The sequence below is a fragment of the Natrix helvetica genome (assembly GCF_964273705.1).
Source record: "Natrix helvetica genome assembly, chromosome: 7".
Classification (NCBI taxonomy): domain Eukaryota; kingdom Metazoa; phylum Chordata; class Lepidosauria; order Squamata; family Natricidae; genus Natrix; species Natrix helvetica.
In genome coordinates this window covers 9236022-9259211 of record NC_138558.1, presented here as the reverse complement: position 1 = coordinate 9259211, position 23190 = coordinate 9236022, and the positions used below count along the sequence as shown (strand labels likewise).

The following is a 23190-nucleotide window of genomic DNA, read 5'->3' as shown; positions in this document are numbered from 1 at the left end:
AGAGGGAGGAAGCAAAGTATATTTAGATGTTTAGCCTCTGATCGCCAAGGGAAATGCAATTTATTAGCAGGTCAGAGCAGAGCGTAGATAGGGGAGTCAGTGGCATTTCGAGTATTGACATATTAAAAAACCTTGGGTCATAACCAGGAGGTTATGGGATCCTAGCGGTTTAACAACCAGTTCGCTCAGCACGTGCTTTGCATTCACTGCACACATTTGCGCAGATTACAGAAAATTCACCTTCGGCATTACTGCTAGCGAATGAAACAGCTGAGGCGCGGCAATCCACTCTGCCAAGCCAATCACCTGGGCTTCGGAAAAGGAAATATAGATGAGTATAGCGCAGGGGCGGCTGCAATGGTAGGTTCCAGCCGGTACGGTCATACCGGTAGTCGTCGGGAGCAGTGGCCATTGTACCGGTAGGGTGGCTCATTTGGCTCACCCACCTGCCCGCGTTCCATACCTGTTTTTGAAGCAACTGCACCAATTTCGCATGCGCGCGCAGCGTGCGGCGCCGGCGTGACCTCCGATGGGCAGCTGGGTCGGTGGAGTGCATGTGCATGAACAGACCACGAGCAACGTACCAGTAGTGACGATAAGAGCAACCCACCACTGGGGCGGCTGGGCGGGCCCACTTCAAAGTCAGAGCGAACTGGTTCGCTCCCAGCTGACATCAGAGCTACCGGTTTGTCCGAGAACCGGTAGAATCCCACCCCTGGTCATAACGTTGATCAAAACGACTTGTATGCTGTTGAGCGATAATAGCACAGGTAGTCCTCAACGTACAACCACTCGCTTAATGGCTTTGAAGTTAGGACAGATCTCCCAAAAGGTGTTAAGTCCCAGGGAAATCAGGAGACTCAGGCAGTTCAAATGAGTATAATTGATTTCCTGCAAGCTTAAGCTCTCGACAAGAATCTGAACTACTGACAGATAAGGGGAATGAGCGGGAGATAAGAAAAGCATAAAAGGTGGGATGGACTTAGATTACTTGCAGGCACGTAGGGACTTGTGAACTGGTGACGCGTTTGACCCTTCTTCTCCTATCAAAGATACATATAACCTGCTTCTAAAATCCAACAGCTGCCTACCCACCCCCCACAACCATGGGACATTTCAGGTGCTATGAAACTAGCTCATATTTCTGGCTCTTTGCAACCTCCCATAGTCATCTGGCTGCCATTCATGGTGGTTTTTACAACTGGCATTTACTTCTGGTTTTAGCAAATCAGGGGTTTGCTTAAAAACCGCAATGTTCGCTTAAAGACCACCACCAAAAACAACAGGTTGCAAAATGGGGTCGGTCATGAGGAGTGATGCGCTTTGCAATCACCCTGACTTAAGACCATAAAATGGGAATGTATCATTACAGTCATTAAATGGAAGACTACCTGTAGAAGGGCAGATTTCCTAATAACAGAGTTGGAAAGTGTCAGGTACCTTGGAGGTCTTCTAGTCCAACCCCCTGGCTCAAGCAGGAGAGCATATACCATTCCAGATAAATGGCTGTCCTTCTTAAAAACCTCCAGAGCAGCCACATCTTCTGAACTCGTTCCATTCATTAATTGTTCTAACTGTCAGGAAATCTCTCCTTATATCTACGTTGGTCTTATCCTTGCTTTGTTTCCATCCATTGCTTCTTGTCCTGCCTTCTGATGCTTTGGAGTTGGCCCTATCTTCTTTGTAGCAGCCCCTTACATATGGGAAGACTGTCTCCCCTAGTCCTCGTTCCTGCAACCGTTCTTCATATGTTTTGGCCTCCAGCCCCCTCATCATCCTTGTTGCTCTTCTCTGCACTCTTTCTAGAGTCTCAACATCTTTTTTTAATTTCAAAATCATTATATACACATGTGAAGTTGGATTCATTGCTTGATTATTCCCTTGGGAAACTAAAGAGGGTCGCATTGGTTGATATATTTCTCTTTCAATATCACCTTCCTGTGTCAGCCTAAAATAAAAACTACCGTAGGTAAGAGCTAGATCCCCCATTATGCTTCCACGTGAAACAGTTCAAACTCACAGGGATCCCAGAGTTACCGTATTTTTGGGAGTATTAAGACGCACCAAGATTTTGAAGAGGCAAATTAAAAAAAAATTATTTGCACTCTGCAACCTCCCCAAAACGGCCTGTTTTTCGCCAAAATGGGCCCATTTCCCCCCCCCAAAAAAGGGCATGAATAGCCTTTAGGAGGCTTGTAGAATGCTCCTGGGAGCTGGGGGAGGGCAAAATTGAGCAAAAAACGCCCCATTTTCTGCTCATTTCTGCCCTCCCCAGCTCCCAGGAGCACTCTGAAAGCCTCCTAAAGGCTCTGCACGGCCATTTTGGTGAAGGGGGCGGGGTTTCTGGAGGCAAAAAAAATGCTGTATTCAGCGTATATGACGCACCCTCTTTTTTGAGGGAAAAAGGTGCATCTTATACTCCGGAAAATATGATATGTTTTCAGATGGATTTCCTCAATTATATTCTACATCTTCCTCTCTTCGCTGATGTCCACAGCAAAGTGGGTTCCCAGACCCTTTAATTCCTCTACTGAACATCCGGTTCCTGGACTGGTGCCAAGTAATTTATGGGAAATCCCCTAATTGAACTGCTACCGTTATGTATTATAAATATAGCATAGTGTGTACCTGAAGCCCATTGATGAACTAGTCTCCCCCCCCCCCCCCCTTACCAATAGCAGCTCTGCCTCCTTGGCTGACCTCGAGCACCGGAGCGGTCATCTGGAACAAGGGAGGCTCTATATCCGTGGAAAGTAGGTGGATGGTAAACGGCATCTCGGGACTTATATGTTCCCCATCCGACACTGAAAGAAAGGACTGGAGTGAGTACCGTATTTTTCGGACTATAAGACGCACCGGACTATAAGATGCATGATTATACTTATAGAGCTAAAAAAAAATGTATACAAATTTTGCATTCTGCAGGCCTCCCAAACCCTCTGCACGCCTCATTTTTTTTGGGGGGGGGGGGGGAAAGCATGCAGAGCTTTGGGAGGCTCATAGAGTGCTCCGGGGGGGGGGGGGGAACGAGCAAAAAACAGGCCTTTTTTGCTCATTTTCCCTCCCCAGCCCCAAGGAGCACTTTGCAAGCCTCCCAAACCTTCTGCACGTCCATTTTTGCAAAGGGGGTGGGGTTTTGGGAGGCCAAAAATGCTGTATTCAGAGTATAAGACACACCCAGATTTTCACCCTCTTTTTTGGGCGGGGGGGGGGAGAAAAGGTACATCTTATACTCCGAAAACTACAGTATGTTGCATAAAAGAATCAGGCTTAAAATGATTCCTTCCTTAGGTGGATGCGAAAGATTGGCTGAACTCTAAAATGTTGGTGTTTTGGCCTCTTGGTCACCGGCCCTTCCAGCAGCTGAATCAGAGGAGGACTAGGAGTGGGAGTTGGGGTCAGCATCAAGGCAACCTGAGCACTCCGAAGGGGAAGAGGGAATGGAGTGGACGAAGAGAGACAGAGGCGGAGCCTGGGCCGTCCATCAGCCCTCAGAAGGAGAGTCAACAGCCCCCAGGTCTGGAGGTGGCTGATGAGGAAGAGGAGGAACCGCTTGGTCCAGTGCCTAACGCGCAGATGCGCAGAGGCCACTGATAGTTGCAAGTTCCTTCCTTGTTTAGCTGATCCTTCTTTAGGGAGCAACCCCTGCTTCGGTCTTGCAAGGCCATTCTCACATCCCATTACACCAAATAACATTAAAGGGGCTCTAAGCAAGACCGCCCAGAGCAACATTTCCAGGTTTAGCTGATTAGGTTCTAAGCCTGCCTTAGGTATGAAAGCCAGCTGGGTGACTTTGGGCCAATTGCCAGGAGAGGGTGAGTTCTAGTTCTATTTTAGGCATGAAAGGCACCTGGGTGACTTTCGGCCGACCACCAGGGGATGGTGAGTTCTAGTTCCACTTAGGTATGAAAGCCAGTTGGGTGACTTTGGGCCAACCACTAGGAGATGGTGAGTTCTAGTTCCACTTAGGTATGAAAGCCAGCTGGGTGACTTTGGGCCAACCACTAGGAGATGGTGAGTTCTAGTTCCATGTAGGTATGAAAGCCAGGGTGACTTTGGGCCAATTGCCAGGAGAGGGTGAGTTCTAGTTCCACTTAAGTATGAAAGCCAGCTGAGTGACTTTGGGCAGTCACTCTCTTTCAGCAAAATTCACCCCTCTTATTTTGTGGGGAAAATAAAAAAAGGAAAGAACATTGGGCATTTTCGCTGCCTTGAGTGATTTATAAAAATAATAAAGGTGGGATAAAAAATAAATTTAATATTATCTAGTCGGGTGATGAGATATCTGCCAACAAATAACCAAGCTTAGAAAGCACCAAGGAGTCCGCAGTGTTTGATCTATCACCAAGACTCCTATTTCAACACTACATCTCCTGTTTATTAGGTGGTCCTAAGGTCTTCAAAACAGATAGAACGAAATATAAATACACACTTTGAGTGATGTGCAAGCAATATCCACATACCTGTAAAACGAAAGCTAATCGATTCTGGAAGACCTAAAGAAGATGAAAAGATTAGGAAAGCACACCTGTTTGCAGCAGGTAGAATCGCACAAAAGAAAACAAAACGGATCCACTACACAGGTGTGATGTCACAAAGAATTTGTAGAAGGGGAAAGGACACAAGGCCAGCTGCATTTGGAAATACTGACTGCGTTCTCAGTGGATGCGAGACCACTGTTTTTAAGATAATGAAGACAGAAAAATGAGTTTTCTATTCGGGTGAAGATTTCAAAATGTGTTTTATTTTGAAGCAAAATGCGGTAGGCTTCCATGAGCAGGAGTGTCAAACTCAAGGCCCACGGGCCAGATCCGGCCGACGATGAGGTCGGATCCGGTCGGCGGGGGCCTCCTGGTCTACCCAATGCGAAGAGGAAACATGTCAGCAGTTTGGGGAGTGGCATCATGCTAGCCATGCCCACCGTCAGCCACACCCACCCAGTCAGTCACGCCCACTCAATTGGTCACGCCCACCCCATCCCTTTCAAGGTCAACCACATTCCTGATGCAGCCCTCAATGAAATCGTGTTTGACACCCCTGAGTTAGAGGAAGTCCTAAAATTAGAAATTCTCCAGTCCTCTGCATCTCCAACAATGTTTCTCAGTCCAGTGGTGGAACACGAGTGTGGCCATTCATACTTCCAAATTCAGTGTTTACTGCCTGATTCACTGGGGGGGGGGGGACAGAAATCATTCCCAAAAATGTTGAGATGTTGACTTTTAAGCTCCAGTTAAAAGTCCTTGAAAAATTAGAAGTTGGATGAAGAGTCCCTAAAAAAACCAGTTCCTATGCTTCCTCGGGTTTTTTAAGGTAATTAATCGGCCTCTTCATCAAACATCCTTTTGTGCCTTTTCTCTCTCTTGCTTCCAACTGAGATTTTCACAACTGATTTTTTTTTTTGATCAAGAGAAACTTTTTTAGAACTGGGCTTTGGAATTTCAAGGCCTTTTGGACTTCACCCCTGATAACCCTGATAATCCGGTCCTACGTATTAGAGTAAGGTGACCCATTTGGACTGTCAATAAAAAAGACCGCCAATTAACACTGGTGGTCCTCGACTTACAACAGTAAGTTTAGTAACCGTTCAAAGTTACAACGGCACTGAAAAATGCGACTTACGACCATTTTTTAACTTACGGCCTGTTGCGGCGTCACATGATCAAAATTCGGACACTTGGCATCTGAATGTATATACTGTATCTTCCTTTTTCTGGTTATTTGGCTATAACCTTTCATAGAATGATTATAATTGAACAAACTTTGTTGCATTACATTCTTGATGAAATTATCTTTCCATTGATATATAGTTTTATGGTACTACTGCAAAGAAAGTGGTGTTGTTAGCCATCAAACCTATATGCTTTTCCCAAAAGATTTCCACATTTTTGGCCACTTCTGTATAGGGTTTCCTGCCTAAGCAGGGAGATGGACTAGAAGACCTCTAAGGTCCCTTCCAACTCAACTCTTCTCTTCCCTTCCCATTCTATATTTTCTGTTCTGCTCTACTTCTATTCCATTCCATTCTCCTGTTCTGTTCTGTTCTGTTCCACTACACTCCATTCTTCCCTTCCCTTCTCTTCTTCCCACCATTCCATTCCATTCTATGGTGGGAAGACGGGAGATAAAATGCAACTCTGGTCCAAGCATTTTTGCAGTCCTTGGGGATCTTATTTAAAAATAATTTTAACAACATGGGGGGAAAACCCTCTTTTTAAGTCCCCGAGGCCTGTTTATAGCAACGGCTGACACAAAATACATCTTTAAAATATGAAAAAAAAGGAGTACTTTTGAAAAATGCCCGTCTTTCAGCTTTTGGCAGCTCGTTTCCTTCCCGCTCTCATTCATTTTGATGGATTATCCACCCTGTGTTTCAGTGCTGGCAGGCTAAACACAGCAGGTAAGGCACGCGAAGTTCCTACTGGAGGATGGCTTTGTAGGTTTGTTCCTTTTGAAGATGTAGAAATAGCAGCTTCTTGGACCGTAACGCATCTAAGGCAGAAGTGGTATTCAGCCGGTTCGGACTGGTTCCCCCAAACTGGTAGTGGAAATCGCGGGTGCCCACCCCGCCCGCCCCAGCTCTATGGTATCCCATTTAGGCACTCTTTTTAGCCAAAGCGCATGCGCGGAAAGCTGAGTGCATGTGCAGATATGGGCCCGCTCACATTTGTGAACCGGTAGGGAAAGTAAGTGACTACCACCCCTGATCTAAGGTGTAACATCTAAGCAATGCCTAACGGTGCAAGCAATTTGATGGGCACCCAGGGAAATTCATGAGCTGATGTTAATTCATGAACTGATACTAATCTGATGATTAGCGGTGTAATTGCTGTAAAATTTCATTGTGAAACATGCACACGGCCCCACAAATCACTGAGGGCCATATATTAGACGGAACGGGGGAAATTACAAGCGGGTTGCACTACAAGGCGGAATTAATATTCACCCAACAAACTGGAATGGATTGCACCGTCATGAAGATGCTGGTGTTTTAACTATTCTTCACCATTTCCTTTTGTGGAGTCCTAAATATGAGGATATTGGCCTTGGCATGACCTTTGCTACCTAACAGACGGGCAAAGAGAAGCATCATACAATACAATAGCAGAGTTGGAAGGGACCTTGGTGGTCTTCTAGTCCAACCCCCTGCCTAGGCAGGAAACCCTATACCGTTTCAGACAAATGGCTATCCAACATCTTCTTAAAGACTTCCAGTGTTGGGGCATTCACAACTTCTGGAGGCAAGCTGTTCCATTGATTAATCGTTCTAATTGTCAGGAAGTTTCTCCTTAGTTCTAAGTTGCTTCTGTCCTTGATTAGTTTCCACCCATTGCTTCTTGTTCTGCCCTCAGGTGCCTTGGAGAATAGTTTGACTCCCTCTTCTTTGTGGCAACCCCTGAGATATTGGAAGACTGCTATCATGTCTCCCCTAGTCCTTCTTTCTATTAAACGAGACATATCCAGTTCCTGCAACCGTTCTTCATATGTTTTAGCCTCCAGTCCCCTAATCCTCTTCGTTGCTCTTCTCATGTTAGGCACTCACCAAGCATCCCTGAAAAATGTATCTAAATGACATTTCTGCCATCAGTCTAACATTGTTAACACTCTAACATAAGACTACGGTAAAGGCCGTAACATTTCTTGGCACCCAAAGGTGAGACAGAACACAACGGATGGAAAGTAAGGAAGGAGAGAAGCAATATGGAACTAAGGAGAAAGTTCTTAATGGTGAGAGCAAAAATGTTAGCCTTATGGCCTTTTCAACATTGTAGCGTAAGACTAATGCAAGGCTAAAATGACGTAACATTTCTTGCACCAAAAAACAAGACACGAAATGATGGACGGGAGCTAGCCAAGGAGAGGAGCATACCCGAAATAAGGAGAAAATCCCTAACGGTAAGAGTAATCAACCAGTGGAATGACTTGCCTCCAGAAATCATGGGAGCTCCATCCTTGGACGTTTTCAAAAAGACACTGGACAGCCATTTGTCTGAAATGGGAGAAGGCCTCCTGCTTGAACAGGGAGTTGGACTAGAAGACCTCCAAGGTCCCTTCCAACTCTGTTATTCTATGTTCTATATCTCTGGGGCAAACGCGTAACATATCCCCATGTCATTTACCCTGATTATAACGCTTTGTTTTAAGAAGGAAAAACATATCTTTTCTGGCAGAAGCTTTTTTAAATGTCCTAGCTCCTTAGTTGGCATTTGACCCCGCGTTCTTCCATGTCCTTCATTGGTTTTCTTATGGCTGGGATCTTAGACCCTTCAAATATTGTTAACATCTGTTGCTCAACCTTTGAACCATTGTCTAGATCAGCGATGTCAAACCATCAGCGCTGTGGTTGACGTCGGAGGACAGTGGGGGCGTGGCCAACTGGGTGGGCGTGACCAACTTGATGCCAGTCATTGGGCATAGCTGACTGAGTAGTGTGGCCAGCTTGACGCCACTCCCCAAACTGCTGTCATGTAGACCAAGCCAAGACCAGGCTGGCCCGATGTTTCCTCTTCACATGTGGGCCCGCCGGGATGGGGCAAACCAGGCTGAAGCGACGCGGACCACCCCCTTACATTTTCCAGAACAGCTCCACGGGCTGGTTCCAACCACATCCCTTGTGTTTGACACCCCTGGTCTTGTGTTTGACACCCCCTGGGCTAGATCAATGTTTCTCAACCTCAAAAAGATGTGTGGCCTTCAACTCCCAGAATTCCCCAACCAGCATGTTGACCTCCACTCGTCTTAAAAGTTGCTGAGAAACCCCTCTTTTTTTTTTTAGAGAATGTTAGGGAGTTATGGATGGGAATCTATGAATGAGTGCTAGTCAGTGGGTTAAATTCTTACCAGCAAAGGAGAATTCCATCAGCTCCTTAATATGCGATCCAGCACTAGGTGGACGATAGACAATCTTGCCATTGTTGATGTCAGTTTGGGTAAAAGAGGCTACCGGGAAGAACGGTTTGTCCCTGTGCTCTACCATGCCTGTTTCAATGGAGAGAGAGTTTATTTATTTCTTAGATAATCTCAATTTCTATATATAAAAATGGCTGTGTGTATTTGTTCCAGCATAACTCTGGAACGTCTTGAGCAATTTCAGCCAAACGTGGTGCACAGATGACTTACTCTCTGGAAAAAAAATACTGTGGGGGTAAGACACCCCTAACACCCCTCGTGGTGTGTGTTCTATTAAGATACAGCCTGTTGTGCCTTAAAATGGCTTCTACTGTACTGTCGTAAAATAGCTTCTACTGTGCAGCGCAGTGGAGTTGTCATGGTAACAGCTTTATAGTACTCCACAAGGGGGCTCCCTCTGGTAAGGGGGAAAATCCAACATTAGAAATTACGTTTCGTCCAGAAATTCTCCCCTTATAAATAAATACCCGGGTAACTCCGGGTTATCAGCTAGTAGACTATACACAATCTATAATTGTTAGGTAAATAAGTACAGTAATCAAATATTATACATGAATTCTAACACAGATGCTTTCCATAAGACTGCAGTTATGTTCTTCCATCAGCAGCATGTTCCATGTTCTGTGCTGCTGATGGGTCCACAACTTCACAGTGGCTTCGTCCACAACACTTAAACCCACATTGGCTTAGTAATTATTGAACCTTCAACCAGCCATTCCATCTTGCTTAACACTCGTTGGTAAGTGTGGCTGGCTAGTTTCTGATTAAGCAATCCGGATTTCTGTAGATTTTATATGGGGCTAATCAAAACTCAAGGCTTGCGGTGCTCATGGCCACCAAAATCTCTATCATGGAGCGTGTAAATATGAGTCTTTGGAACTTGTAAAGTTTGCTTCAAACATGATACAGACAACATGCCCTGCGATTCTTCCCCAATTCAGTTTTTAATCCCAGCCACAGGATTCTCTTCCATTCAGTATCTGACATTCGACAGTTCTGCAGAAACCACCTACAGTCCTCAATTCACCACCCTGAGAAGCGCAAAAAGGAGGTACGTGAATTTAAATGTGCACTCTATTTCCCAGTTGTGAAGGGTAACCATTTTGCTTCATCCAAGCCTCTCTGATTAAGATGGAGGCAGACATTTGGCAATAGGAAGAACACTTACATACCCCTTCATCGGGCACCCAAAATCCGGGTCCTCATTTTACCGACCTCGGAAGGATGGAAGGCTGAGTTCAACCTTGAGCAGGTCAGAATCGAACTGCTGGCAGAGGCAGAGTTAGCCCGCAATGCTGCATTCTAACCACTGCGCCACCAGGCCTCCTAGCAATAGCACTGACTTATATACCACTTCATAGTGCTTTAGTTTATAGCACTCTCCGAGTTGTTTACAGAGTATTGCCCACAACAATTTGGGTCCTCATTTTACCGACCTCGGAAGGATGGAAGGCTGAGTCAACCTTGAGCCTGTCAGAATCGAACTGCTGGCAGAGGCAGAGTTAGCCTGCCATGCTGCATTCTAACCACTACACCACCACGGCTCTTTCGACACTTCAGCTTTGACCAAAGAAAGTTCAATGATTTCCCCAAAACTTCTTAATTTATAAATAATTTATAAATGTCTTCAGTATCCTTCAACTGACCCTCCCCGCTGCCTGGTTACCAACCTATTGGTTTCAGTTGTAAAAAGAATCACATTAAAATATATATATATGTGAAATGATCATGCCTTGATTTGGAGGCAAGGGTACAGTCACGTTGTACGTGATTTCTTCACTTGGAGTCTGCGCGTTGACAAAAGACAGTTGATGGGGTTGAATAGGGGTCACACGATCTTCTAGTGCCTGAAAGATAGATATTTAGAGAGATAAAGGTGTACTTATACACCGTCTTGCCTTTTTTTTTTACTACCTTCGTCCTATAGATGGCGCTGGTCCATTTGCATCGCACTTGTGTTGGATCGGATTGACTTCTGGGTTGAAAGGGTCAGAAGGTGAGATCACTGTTGACTGGGGGATGCCCAGTTGGGGCCACCTTTCATATCCCCAGCAGGAGCTGGAGCGAAGGATCGGGGCTCACCCCTCCCCACAGCAGCACTAGGGTCTCGGACGTGAGATTGATGCCTGTCAACCCAGCATCCTAACCACATGAGCTACAATACTCCTCAGTTGATCCATTAAATATACGAAGCTTGTGTAATCTGTTATATACACAAAGTCTGTATAATTCTCTAATAAAAGCATATAGTGCAGCTCTTGTTGTGGCCCGCCAGCAGAGCTGGTAGCAGATTCAGACAGTGAGGAGGTTGGGGAGGAACATGGGCCAGTCCTGGAGTCTAGGGAAGGCTCTGATGAGGGCTTTGTGTCGGAGGCAGAGAGGGGGCCAGGGCCGTATGCCAGCTATCAGCTGCCTTCAGAGTCAGACATCAGTGAGGCAGAGGAACAGCTGGGGCCTGTTCCCAGTGTGTGCATGCGCAGAGTTGCCAGACGAAGGGAACAGCTAAAGAACAGGGGTTGACTTGGGTGTAAGGCCACAGGTGGACGATGAATGGCCCCTCCCAGAGGAAATAAAAGAGGAGCGAAAGGGGAGTGGAGTTTGCAGGAGACAATTAGTTCGCTTTATTGGTTTGTGACTCTCTGAGACCCCTTGCCAAGTTTTGCAGATATTGGCCTGGCAGCTCTCCAAGCCAGATAAGGTCTGTGACTGTAAATCCTTCCTCGAAAGACTTTGCTGGATGTGAATGAGAAGAATTTAAAGTCAATTAATAAAAGTGTTTGTTTGTCGGGACAAGGAGTTTGTTTCAGGCTCTCGGGAAGCCTCGGTCAGAACAGTTCTATTATTAGTGACCCCCAATAAAGAAACATGCCTTCTTTGAGAAATATAATTCTGGACTTACCGTCATGTGAAAAGCAGACCTGGCGGAGGACGCAGATGACGCCAAGTGAGGCGGTAAGATAGCAATGTTGAACAGGTGGGTCTCGAGATGCGTCTGTGGGAAACCTGCACCAGAAACCTGCAAATATGACATTACACAAAGGAAACAGAGGCAGTGAGACTTTTGTGCATCGTGGCAGATAGGTTCCTAGTGCAGTTGTGAGATTACTGGAACAGAGGGATTACAGATCACAGAGATTACAGAGAATCTTCAATTTACAATCATTTATTTAACAATCATTTGAACTTACAACAGCTTTGGGAAAAGTGACTTATGACCTGTATTCACACTTACAACTGTTGCACCACCTTGTGGTCACATTTATGACTGGTTGCTGTTAGGAATGTAAGCTAACAGTTGGGTTAGCAATATATAAATCAGGATGGTAGTACTGTAGCTTTAAGTACTGCTGTAATGTGATTGGTTGCTGTTACCTCAAGCAGCCATAAGAGGGAGCCAGAATGACAGTTAGCTCTCTGTTAGATGCTGATCGGTGTATTTTGAGGTACTGTGTTTTTGCTACTGTTAGCTGCTTTGTGTACTAAACTGATTATTTGATACTGGACTGTGTTCGAAGGATCATTCCTTAACTGAGAACATTGATAAATGACTGACTGAACTGTGTATGACTTGGACTGTAAATTGGACTCTGAATACCTCTATATTTCCAAATAATAAACTACTATATTTTATACTATTCGATGTCCCTGTATGCTGGTTTGTGTGTGTTATTCCATACCACTCTCATTATGCTTCTCTGCACACTCACTCTCCTAACGGGGAGCTTACTTACTTAACAGTTGCAACATCCTGCGCTGACGTGATTCCCGATATACGGCCTTTCCCCCCACCCACCCCCAATTTCCAGCAAAAAAAAAAAAAAGAGAGAGAGAATTTGGATTCACATAACAAAAATTAAAGGATTATAAAATAAGACCGAATTAAAGCACTTGTTATTCTTAACGATGGTGTAACTTGTTGATGAGACAGGTCGGCAGTTCAGCAGTTCGAATCCTTAGCACCGCATAATGGAGTGAGCTCCCGTTACTTGTCCCAGCTTCTGCCAACCTAGCAGTTCGAAAACATGTAAAAATGCAAGTAGAACAATAGGGACCACCTTTGGTGGGAAGGTCACAGAGTTCCGTGCACCTTCTGTGTTTAGTCATGCCGGCCACATGACCACGGAGACATCTTTGGATAGCGCTGGGTCTTCGGCTTTGAAACGGAGAGGACAACCTCCCCCTAGAGTCAGGAACGACTAGCACATAGGTACGAGGGGAACCTTTACCTTTACCTAACATACCTGGAAGCGGAATGAGTCACTCTCCGTCTCAGCTCCAGAGTGCCTGTACCAAATGACACCTTCGTTGATGTCCTGTTGGGTGAAGGTGGTCGTTGGGGTGGCTCTACCTTCACTGGCCAAAGGTTGCCATCCTAATCCAGAATCATCGGCGGGCATGGGGACCAGAAACACCACTTCACCTAGGAAAGCCCAGAGAAAAGAGACAGGAGGATACTTAGAGGTGGTGAAAGTTAGCAGTTTTCAAAATTATGGTACTTTTGACAGACCACTAAAATTATGACCTTGAGATGTGAAGGATCCTAATAGCAATAGCTATAGCAATTAGACTTATATAACGCTTTACAGTGTTTTATAGCCCTCTCGAAATTGTTTATAGAGTCAGCTTCTTGCCCCCCAACAATCTTGGTCTTCATTTTACCCACCTCGGAAGGATGAGTCAACCTTGAGCCTGATGAGACTCGAACTGCCAAATTGCAGTCAGCCGGCAATCAGCAGAAGTAGCCTGCAGTACTGCACTCTCACCACTGCGCCACCACAGCTCCTAAGTAAGTCTACAGATAACAGCAATAGCGCTTAGACTTATATATCGCTTCACAGTGTTTTTACAGCCCTCTCTAAGTGGTTGACAGAGTCAGCCTCTTGTCCCCAACAATCTGGGTTTTCGTTTTACCCACCGTGGAAGGACGGAAGGCTGAGTCAATTTTGAATCTGGTGAGATTCAAACTGCCAAATTGCAGGCAGCCAGAAGTAGCCTGCAGTACTGCACTCTAACCACTGCGCCACCTAATGCAGGTGGTTCTCAACTTACGACCACAATTGGGGCCAGGATTTCCATTGTGAATCAAGGTAGTTGTTAAGTGAGGCACAACTGATTTTGCTACCGTTTCTTTGCCATGGCTGTTAAGCAAATCACTGCAGTTACTAAACAAATCATACACTTATCCAGTCATCCACAAATCCAGAAAGCACACCCAGGTAACTGATTCATTCTCTCTCTCTCTCTCTCTCTCTCTCTCTCTCTCTCTCTCTCTCTCTCTCTCTCTGTATGTGTGTGTGTGAGTTGAGAGCTTAATACAGACAAAGAGAACCTCCTCTATACAGGACAGTTAAGCTAAGCCTAAGCCACGCCCAGGCTCCTTGCTGCCTCAGCTCCCAACAGCCCTCATTGGCTGACTTAGTTGCTATGCCTATCCATTGGCTGACCTTTGTTACCATGTCCTATTCCAGCCAGTCCCCAATGGCTGACCTGTTGCTATGTCCTATTCCGGTTCATGAATATTCTGACAGTTGTAAGGGCGGATTGTCAGTGGCTTTTTTTTTTGTGTCATTGTAATTTTGAATGGTCCTAAATCGAGGATTACCTGCACAGGTAGTCCTCGACTTACGACCACAGTTGAGTCCCAAAATTTCCATTGAGACATTTGTTGAGCGAGTTTTGCCCCATTTAACCACCTTGCTTTCCACATTTGTTAAGTGAATCGCTCCACTTGTCAAGTTAGTAACCTGGCTATGAAGTGAATGGCGTCCCCATTGACTTTGCTTGTCAGAAGATCGCAAAAGAGGATTGCCTGACCCAGGGACACTGCAATCGTCATAAATTTTAGTCAATTGCCAAGCGTCTGAATTTTGCTCACGTGACCATCGGGGTGCTGCAACGGTCGTAAGTGTGAAAAATAAGCAGAAGTCACTTTTTACACTGCTGTTTTAACTTCAAACGGTCACTAAACGAACTGTTGTAAGTCTAGGACTACCTATATTTAAAGGATATCCCAACTTTGGGTCACCTTTGCTTCCCATATTGGAAAGTTTTAAAAACTTCTGCTTCAGCCAGGGCTTTGGACAGTTACTCCTCTGTTGTAAAACCCTCTCGGTTGTGAATCTTCAACACCAGATTTTCCCGAAGAAGAATGTCCTGTTTCAAGGAAGACACTTTTCCCTGGTAGCATCTACTACAAGTAAGATAGCTTTCAACCTCCAAAAGTCATCTTTTGTTTCCTTATTTAGGTGTTGTGGCCCGCCAGCGGACAGTGGAGCTGGTGCCAGATTCAGACAGTGAAGAGGTTGGGGAGGAACATGGCCAGGAGTCCTGGAGTCTGGGGAAGGCTCGGATGAGGGCTCTGTGTTAGAGGCAGAGATGGGGCCAGGGCCGTCCGACAGTTATCGGCTGCCTTCAAAGTCGGAGATCAGTGGGGCAGAAGAACAGCTGGAGCCTCTTCCCAATGTGGGCATGCACAGAGCTGCCAGGAACAGTTAAGGAACAAGGGCCGACTCAGGAGTAAAGGCGCAGGTGGACGGTGAATGACCCCTCCCATAGGGAATAAAGAGGAGCAAAAGGGGAGTGGAGTTTGCAGGAGACAATTAGTTCACTTAATTAGTGTGAAGATTTGTTCGTGACTCTCAGAGACTCCTTGCCAAATATTTTCTTGTACAGCCGTTGCGCTTGGAAGTTATCGGCCTGGCAGCTCTCCAAGCCTGATAAGGTCTGTGGTTGTCAATTCACCCTTGAAAGACTGTTTGCCGGGACTTTGCTGGATGTGAATGAGAGGAATTCACATTCGCTCAATAAAAAGGGGTTTTGTCAGGACAAGGAGTCTGCTTTGTGATTTTGGGAAGCCTAGGTCAGGACATTAGGTTTTTTTTCTCAGTACATTCCACTGCAAATCGCCCAAAAGAAGAATCTGATGCATCTTAGAAGCTTTATAAAACCGGATTGTTTTTAGAGGCATTTGGACCGCTCTCAACAGTCATTCAGATCAAAACAGCAGCAGTCGTAGTGAGCTTCTGTATTCATGTCCCTGCCTCCAGAAGTCCTCTGGGCTAAAATGGGATACAGTCGTTCCTGCCTTTAATCTGTTTTGACACCAGAGTTACTGATTCTATTACCATGACAGTCTGGATATGGCTGTTTTGTCTCTATGACAAATCAGTTCCCGGAGGGGGCAAAGACCGAACGCCTGAGTTACATACAATGCATACATCTCAATTAAATAACCTCACACACCAAGCTGATCTGTCATGTCATTGATAACTCTTCCTCTTTATGTTTCTCTCCAACTTTTTCATTCATGCCACAGCCACTAAATTGGGCTTTGAGGGTTTAAAGCAGGGGTGTCCAAACTTGGGAACTTTAAGACTTGCTGGCTGGGGAATTCTGGGAGTTGAAGTCCACAAGTCTTAAAGTTCCCAAGTTTGGACACCCCTGATTTAAAGAAACATCGAGTCTGAGCAATAAGTATTGGGGGTTGGTTCCAAGCAATTGGTAAGGTTTGGTTCCTAGCTGAGGAAACCTAAGAGCAGAAACTCAAGTTATAGTCAAGACAACTTGGAAACTGATGAAGGAAATCATCAATTCAATTATTGATTCAATTATTGGAGGTGGACCCTATGAGAGGCTGTATGCAAAGAAATTTAATTTTAATGTATGCCGATTAACGTACTTTCAAAGTGACAATAAAGTTATTATGTCAGGCCTGCAGTCATATTCCTGTTAGGATCTTTGGCCTGCCACACTCTCTATTATTTTACTATACTGTTTCATTAGTGGGGTAATTGGGAATAGTAAGGAGTATAATTGTAGAATGGGTTGTTGTCAAAATAAAACATTCCTTTCTAGAAGCTCAAGGTCATTCTTTGTCTCCGCACCTCTGCACCTGACCGGACCTAGATGGGTGGAAATGCCAATTGTCTTTTAAATTCGGTTTGGTTTTTTGGATATGGATTTAAATTTTTTTTTTTACTTTTGGGATGTGTGTTTTTTAATGTTGTACACCGCCCTGAGTCCTTTTGGAGAAGGATGGCATATAAATCCAAACAAACAAACAAACAATGTGGCAGTGGAAGATTGGACCATGCGATGGACTTGTGGGTGTGGGGGCAAGGTCATGAATTTTCAATTGGGTGGAAACCCCAGGAAGCTTTCAGATTCGGGTTTCCACAGACTGTACCAACATGTCTCTCTTATTAAATTGGAACTTTGATGAAAGCTATGCCTTGGACTCTGGATGATATTTGGAATGCTGACATATTATTCTATTCTATTCTATTCTATTCTATTCTATTCTATTCTATTCCATACCATTCCATTCCATATTTACTCTACTCTACGCTGTTCTGTATCCTCTTCTCTCTTCTCTTCTATTCACATCCCATTATTATGATTTACATTCATTAAGGTGGAGTTTCTTGGAACTTGTTTGAATCTCTTTTCCCCACAGTGTCAAACGAAAAGGCTAATTGCCCTGATTCCAGACATGTCTAGTATTGCAGTACATGAAGCTCTTACAACCACTCATGAAATGACCATTCAAAGTTCTGGAACGGTCATTCTCTTATGCAAAGGCATACAATTTTAATGGAATAGTTCAATGTAATTCATTTATTTAATATTTATTTCATTTTTTCACTTATAAAGGATATGTGTGTCTATCACCAGACTTTCAAACAGTTTAATATAGAAGCCTAGCTGTCTTCATGGTATTCTAAGAACAGGCATGGGAGGCAAGATGTGTGAAATTTGGTGACTACTTCATATTTACCTACTGAGCATTTGCTATATAACGCTAAGTTTCATGCAGATAACAGGCAAAGTTGCAGGAACTGGGTATGTCTAGTTGAATGAAAAGAAGGACTAGGGGAGACATGATAGCAGTGTTCCAATATCTCAGGGGCTGCCACAAAGAAGAGGGAGTCAAGCTATTCTTCAAAGCATCTGAAGGCAGGACAAGAAGCAACGAATAGAAACTATTTTGTTTTGCCTACAAGACACCAGCGATCTCTATTTCCCCCTACCTATCCCTCAGCACCACTCTAGCAACGCTGAAGCTTCCAAGATGGCCTCAGTCAGCCCAGCTTCAAAGTCGACAGTAGTAGTATCGGTACTTAAAATCACAATCCCGCTTTACACACTGCAGCAACCGTACAGCTCAGCTTCCTACAGTCTTCCTGGCTGTTTTATAAGCCTAGAATGGATCTCTTGGGAATGGCCCAGTCATTCAGCCTTCATTCTCTTCTTTGACCGAGGCCATCAAAACAGTCTGAGGACCGATCTTAGCATTAAATGGGATCCTGGATGCAACTGTTTTCTTTCCGGCAATGCTTTATGAGGATCTGCCGGTGCTATTTCCAGTGCTTCGCCCGACTTCTGTGCTTTAAAGCTGATTTGAGACTGACGGTCTGCAAGCTGTTGGAAGCCATCATTGGTTTATGTGGATCATTCCAGCCTCTGCCTTACCGAGGAGCAAAAGGCAATTCTTTCTCTCTACAGGAAGGATTCCTGTGCGCAGAGAACTACAGCCACCCGTGCATTTATTTTTAACTACCTGTTAACATCAGACCAACAATCGAGAAGCACCGTATTTTTCGGAGTATAAGATGCACCAAGGTTTTGAAGAGGCAAATTAAAAAAAAAAAAGTTTTTGCACTCTGCAGACCTCCCAAAAACCTCCCTCCTCTCAAAAAAAGCCATAAGTAGCCTTTAGGAGGCTTGTAGAGTGCTTCTGCGGGGTGGAGGTGGGCCAAAAACAAGCAAAAAACGGCCCATTTTTTGTCAAAAAAATTGCATGCATAGCCTTTAGGAGGCTTATAGAGTGCTCCTGGGGGCTGCGGGGGGCAAAATTTCTGCCCTCCCCAGCCCCCAAGAGCACTCTGAAAGCCTCCTACAGGCTCTACATGGCCATTTTGGTGAAGGGAGCAGGGTTTCAGGAGGCAGAAATACTGTATGCAGCGTATAAGACGCACCCAGATTTTCATACTCTTTTTTGAGGGAAAAAGGTGCGTCTTATACTCCGAAAAATACGGTAAGCAATACCCCAATCGAGGTACTGTCAAAAAAGCTAACGGTAAACAGTCCAACCAAAGAGACACCAAAACCAACATGGACACCAACGGGACAAGCCTCTAGAACAGTAATGGCTAACCTTTCTGTCATCGCAGGTTGAAAGCGAATCCACATGTGTGCCCACACCCATAATGCAATGCGCGTGCAACCCCCTGTGGCCCACCCCCTGTACATGCACGTGACCACCCCACACTCCCCCACGCATGCGCCCACAACACACACACCGTGCCCTGTTTTGGGCCTAGCCGGCCTCCCTGCAGCCTCCGGGGTCCAAAAACGGGTGTAGGGGGGTGAGCACCCCCATGCATCCATCGTGCATGCACACACATCTCCCGCATGTGCCCCCACCCGCCTCCATGCATGGCAGAGACCCGAAAATCACCTGGCCGGCAGGAGATGCACGCACGCGTGGTGGAGCTGAGCTGGGGCAATGTCTCGCATGCATAAAGAGAGGGCTCTGCGTGCCACCTGTGACGTACGTGTGACAGGTTTGCCATCACGGCTCTTGAACAAGGGTGTCCAACTCAAGGTCCGGGGGCCGGATCTGGCCCATGGGGTGCTTAAACCTGCCCTAGAAACAGGGAAGGACCAGCCTGCAGTGTCTCTGCTAGTAAAAATGGACATCGGGAGGGCCGCAGAGCTCTGTTTTCATTGGCAGAGGGTTGCAGCCTGTTTTCACTGGCAGAGTGCTCGGGCAATCACAGGCTAACACGAGTGATGTTGAGCTGGCCACACTCACCCTAGTCATGCCCACCCTCATCACGCCCACCTTGGCCCCCAGAAGTCAAACACAACCCTGATGTGGCCCTCAATGAAACTGAGTTTGACACCCCTGCTCTAGAATATAAACAGAGATCAAAACCCACTCCCTACTACCACTGATGACATTACCTAGCTGGGTGACGAAATGTCTTCAAGAAAATAACCAAGCTCAGACAGCACCAAGGACGCCTCAGAATACTATTGCGTGAGTGTGCACGTTCTGAGGCGGGTTTAAGAATTGTACCATCCAGGGTTGCAAAAATGAGCAGGATATCCTCATGCTGCCCTCCTCTTTATTATTTTTATTTTACTTAATTTTTTTTAAAAAAAGCTTTATGGAGTTAGGTCGCAACAAAATTTTCCTCAAGTAAACTGCAGTTCTTTTTGTCATCAGTAGGGGGAGCAAGAGCACTAGAGTAGTGTTACAGCTAATGTTATAGCTCCCTCTACTGATAAAGAAAAGCATTGCTTTTAAAAAAACAAACAAACAAGGAAAGGTTAAGAAATGTCACCAGACAAAGAGGCTGAGAACTTAAGGCATTTAAGTTAACTTAACTCACCTTCCTGAACAAGCAAGCAAACAAACAAGGCTCAGAAATGTCCCACCCAGCAAAAAGGTTCTGGGGAGTACAGAAAAGGAACTTAAGCCCCATAATCTGTAATTTTTGACACCCCTTGCTTTACTGAGTTTGTGTAGGTCCAAGGATATTCTCATTAATAAAAATAATCGAGGAGGGTTACGCTTTGCTTTCTTACGTGCCAACTTCAATTTTCCTTTAATTGGATTCCTTTAATTAAAGGAAATCTTTTAGATTAGATAAGCTAGCAGCCACAGAGGTATCCATTAGCAACCGTCTGACTAGACTTAGCATCTAAAAAAAAAAAAAAGCCAAATTAAATTACCCTAGGAGAGGCCACATTTCTAGGATTCCCTCCAGGTAGATGTTTGATTTCTTTAAATGAGGTTAATTTTGTTTCTCCCATAGAGACTTTCAGCCTCTGATTCCTGGGGATTATAAAAGTTGTACGACCAGTATATAAACAATACTCATTAGGAAAGGTGATACTGTTCAGTCATATACTGTTTCCAGACTGATCTTGGGCAAATCTGACTTTACAAAATTGTTACAAAGACTGTGATGTCTGTGTGATGTCCGTAGTGTGTGTGACAAGTAACGGGAGCTCACCCCGTTATGCGGTGCTAGGGATTCAAACTGCCGACCTTTCTGATCGACAAGCTCAGTGTCTTAGCCACTGAGCCACCGTGTCCCGATCTTTGTATTAAGGATGTTTTATTGTGCCGCTTTGTACTGTGATTTTTATTTTTATTTATTACACCCGCAGACTCTTTATTGGATGGTTTACGGAGGTATCGGAAAATGCGAAGAGTCTCTTTTCCTATTGCAGTGGCTATAAATAGAGCCAATTAATAAAGAGGTTGGGGCATTTTACTTTAGCCCCCAACATCTACCACTCTCAACTCAAATGAGGTAGGCAGAGATACAAAAAAAAAAACCCCCTATTGATGGACTTAATTGTCCTTGTTGAAAGACTTCGAAATATCTTCTGGGTATTGAGCGAGACTGAAAATGAGAGAAATGGATACGGAAGATTACACAGAAACATTTCAGCTTTCTGTGCTTCCCTAATGTTGATTTAATTTTAGGTCTAGAGAGACCGTATTATACAAATCTATCAATTTCTGGTAATTTCTGAGATGATGGGAGTAAGGTGACTTATCATCCTTCCCATCCTGAAGGAACAATTTCTGGGTTTTGTCATCAGTTTGGGGCTGAATAGATCTTTGAGAAGATACCACCAGAGAAGATTTACCTTTTGTGGCCCGCCAGTGGCCAGCAGAGCTGGTAGCAGAGTGGGACAGTGAGAAGGTTGGGGAGGAACATGGGTCTGTTCTGAAGGCTGAGGAAAGCTCAGACAAGGGCTCTGCGTCGGAGGCAAGAGAGGGAGCTAGACAGCAGTGTGGCAGAGGAACAGCTGGAGCCTGTTCCCAGTGTGTGCATGCACAGAACTGCTGGAAGTCAAGAACAACTAAGAAAGGTGGATGACTTAAGAGTAAAGCCACACCTTGGAAGTGATTGGCCCCTCCCATAGGAAACAAAAGAGGAGCGAACGGGGAGAAGCTTTTGCAGGAAACAATTAGTTCCTTTGGTTGTTTCAAGAGTGGAAAGTTCTGTTTGTGACTATAAGAGACTCTGTGCCAACTTTGGCGTTGTCCTGTGCTTGGAAACTAGTTATTTGGCAGCTCGCCAAACGAGATAAGATTCGTGTTGATAAACATTCCTCTGAAAGACTGTTTGCCAAGCCTCGTGGACGGTGAATGAAAGGAATTCACAGTCGTGTAAATAAAAGGTATTTGGCCAGGACCAAGACTCTGCTTCTTGCTATTTAAGGAAGTCTGGGTCAGAACAGTACCTTCAGAAAGAAGAAAAGGTACAAATAATAAGGAGTCCCTGCGGATTTTACTATAGGGGGCAGTATTCATCTGTTTCAAGGCCATTGAGCTGTCCGAAGACATTTCTGTGGTCATGTGGCCAGCATGATGTAATTGAGGGCTTTTACCTTCCCACTGAAGTGGTACCTATTCATCTACTTGCATTAGCATGCTTTCAAACTACTAGGTTGGCAGGAGCTGAGGCGAGGAAGGGAGCTCACCCCATCACATGGAGCTCGGGTCTCTAACCCGAGTGTCGACTTTGAGCCCAGTATCTTAACCACTGAGCCACCAAGCTCCCCCTGCAAGTAATAAGAACTCTCTGAAAATAAAATACAGGTATTCCTTGACTGATAACCATTCGTTAAGTTAAAGGGGCACTGAAAAAAAGAAGACTTACAACCGGTCTTTGCATTTACAACCGGTCTTTGCATTTACAACCGCTGCAATCTTCCCAGAGTCACAGGATCAAAATTTGGAGGCTTGGCAATCAGCAGTTATTTACAACAATTAGAGCGCCCTAGTGTCACGTGACTGCCATCTGAGACCTTCCCATCCAGTTTCCGACAAGCAAAATAAACGGGGAAAGCTAGATTTCCTGAACAACTTAATGATTCACTTAACAACTGCAGTGATCTGCAGTAAAAAAAAATAGGTTGTAAAATGAGGCACGGCTCACTTACCTTGCTTCAGCATGGAAATTACTGGTTCCAACTAAGGTCTTAAGTTAAGGGCCACCTGCGTCTTGTCGTCTGCATCAGGGGTGTCAAACTCAAGGCCCAGGAGCCGGATGCGGCCCGCGGAGTGCTTAGATCTGACCCACAGGGCTGCCCTGGAAATAGGACCGGCCCACGGTGCCTCTGCCAGCGAAAATGGAGCTCAAGAGCCCATTTTCCCTGGCAGAGTGCTCGGGCCACCACAGGCACCCCCGACATGAGTGAGATCGAGCTGACCACGCCCCCCCCCCCGAGGTCAAACACAACCCTGATGCG

General features: G+C 45.2%; 1 protein-coding gene across 1 annotated transcript in view; it reads right to left on the bottom strand.

The window, feature by feature from the left end:
- The window catches only part of FRAS1 (Fraser extracellular matrix complex subunit 1), a gene marked incomplete at its 5' end in the record, with an annotated part of 344413 nt that overhangs the window by 100650 nt on the left and 220573 nt on the right, over positions 1-23190 (bottom strand). The window contains 6 exons of the mRNA XM_081960316.1: positions 2673-2804; positions 4464-4496; positions 8839-8976; positions 10640-10754; positions 11807-11923; positions 13149-13327. Coding sequence (XP_081816442.1) covers positions 2673-2804; positions 4464-4496; positions 8839-8976; positions 10640-10754; positions 11807-11923; positions 13149-13327 — 714 coding nt within the window. The remainder of the gene's footprint in view (positions 1-2672; positions 2805-4463; positions 4497-8838; positions 8977-10639; positions 10755-11806; positions 11924-13148; positions 13328-23190) is intronic.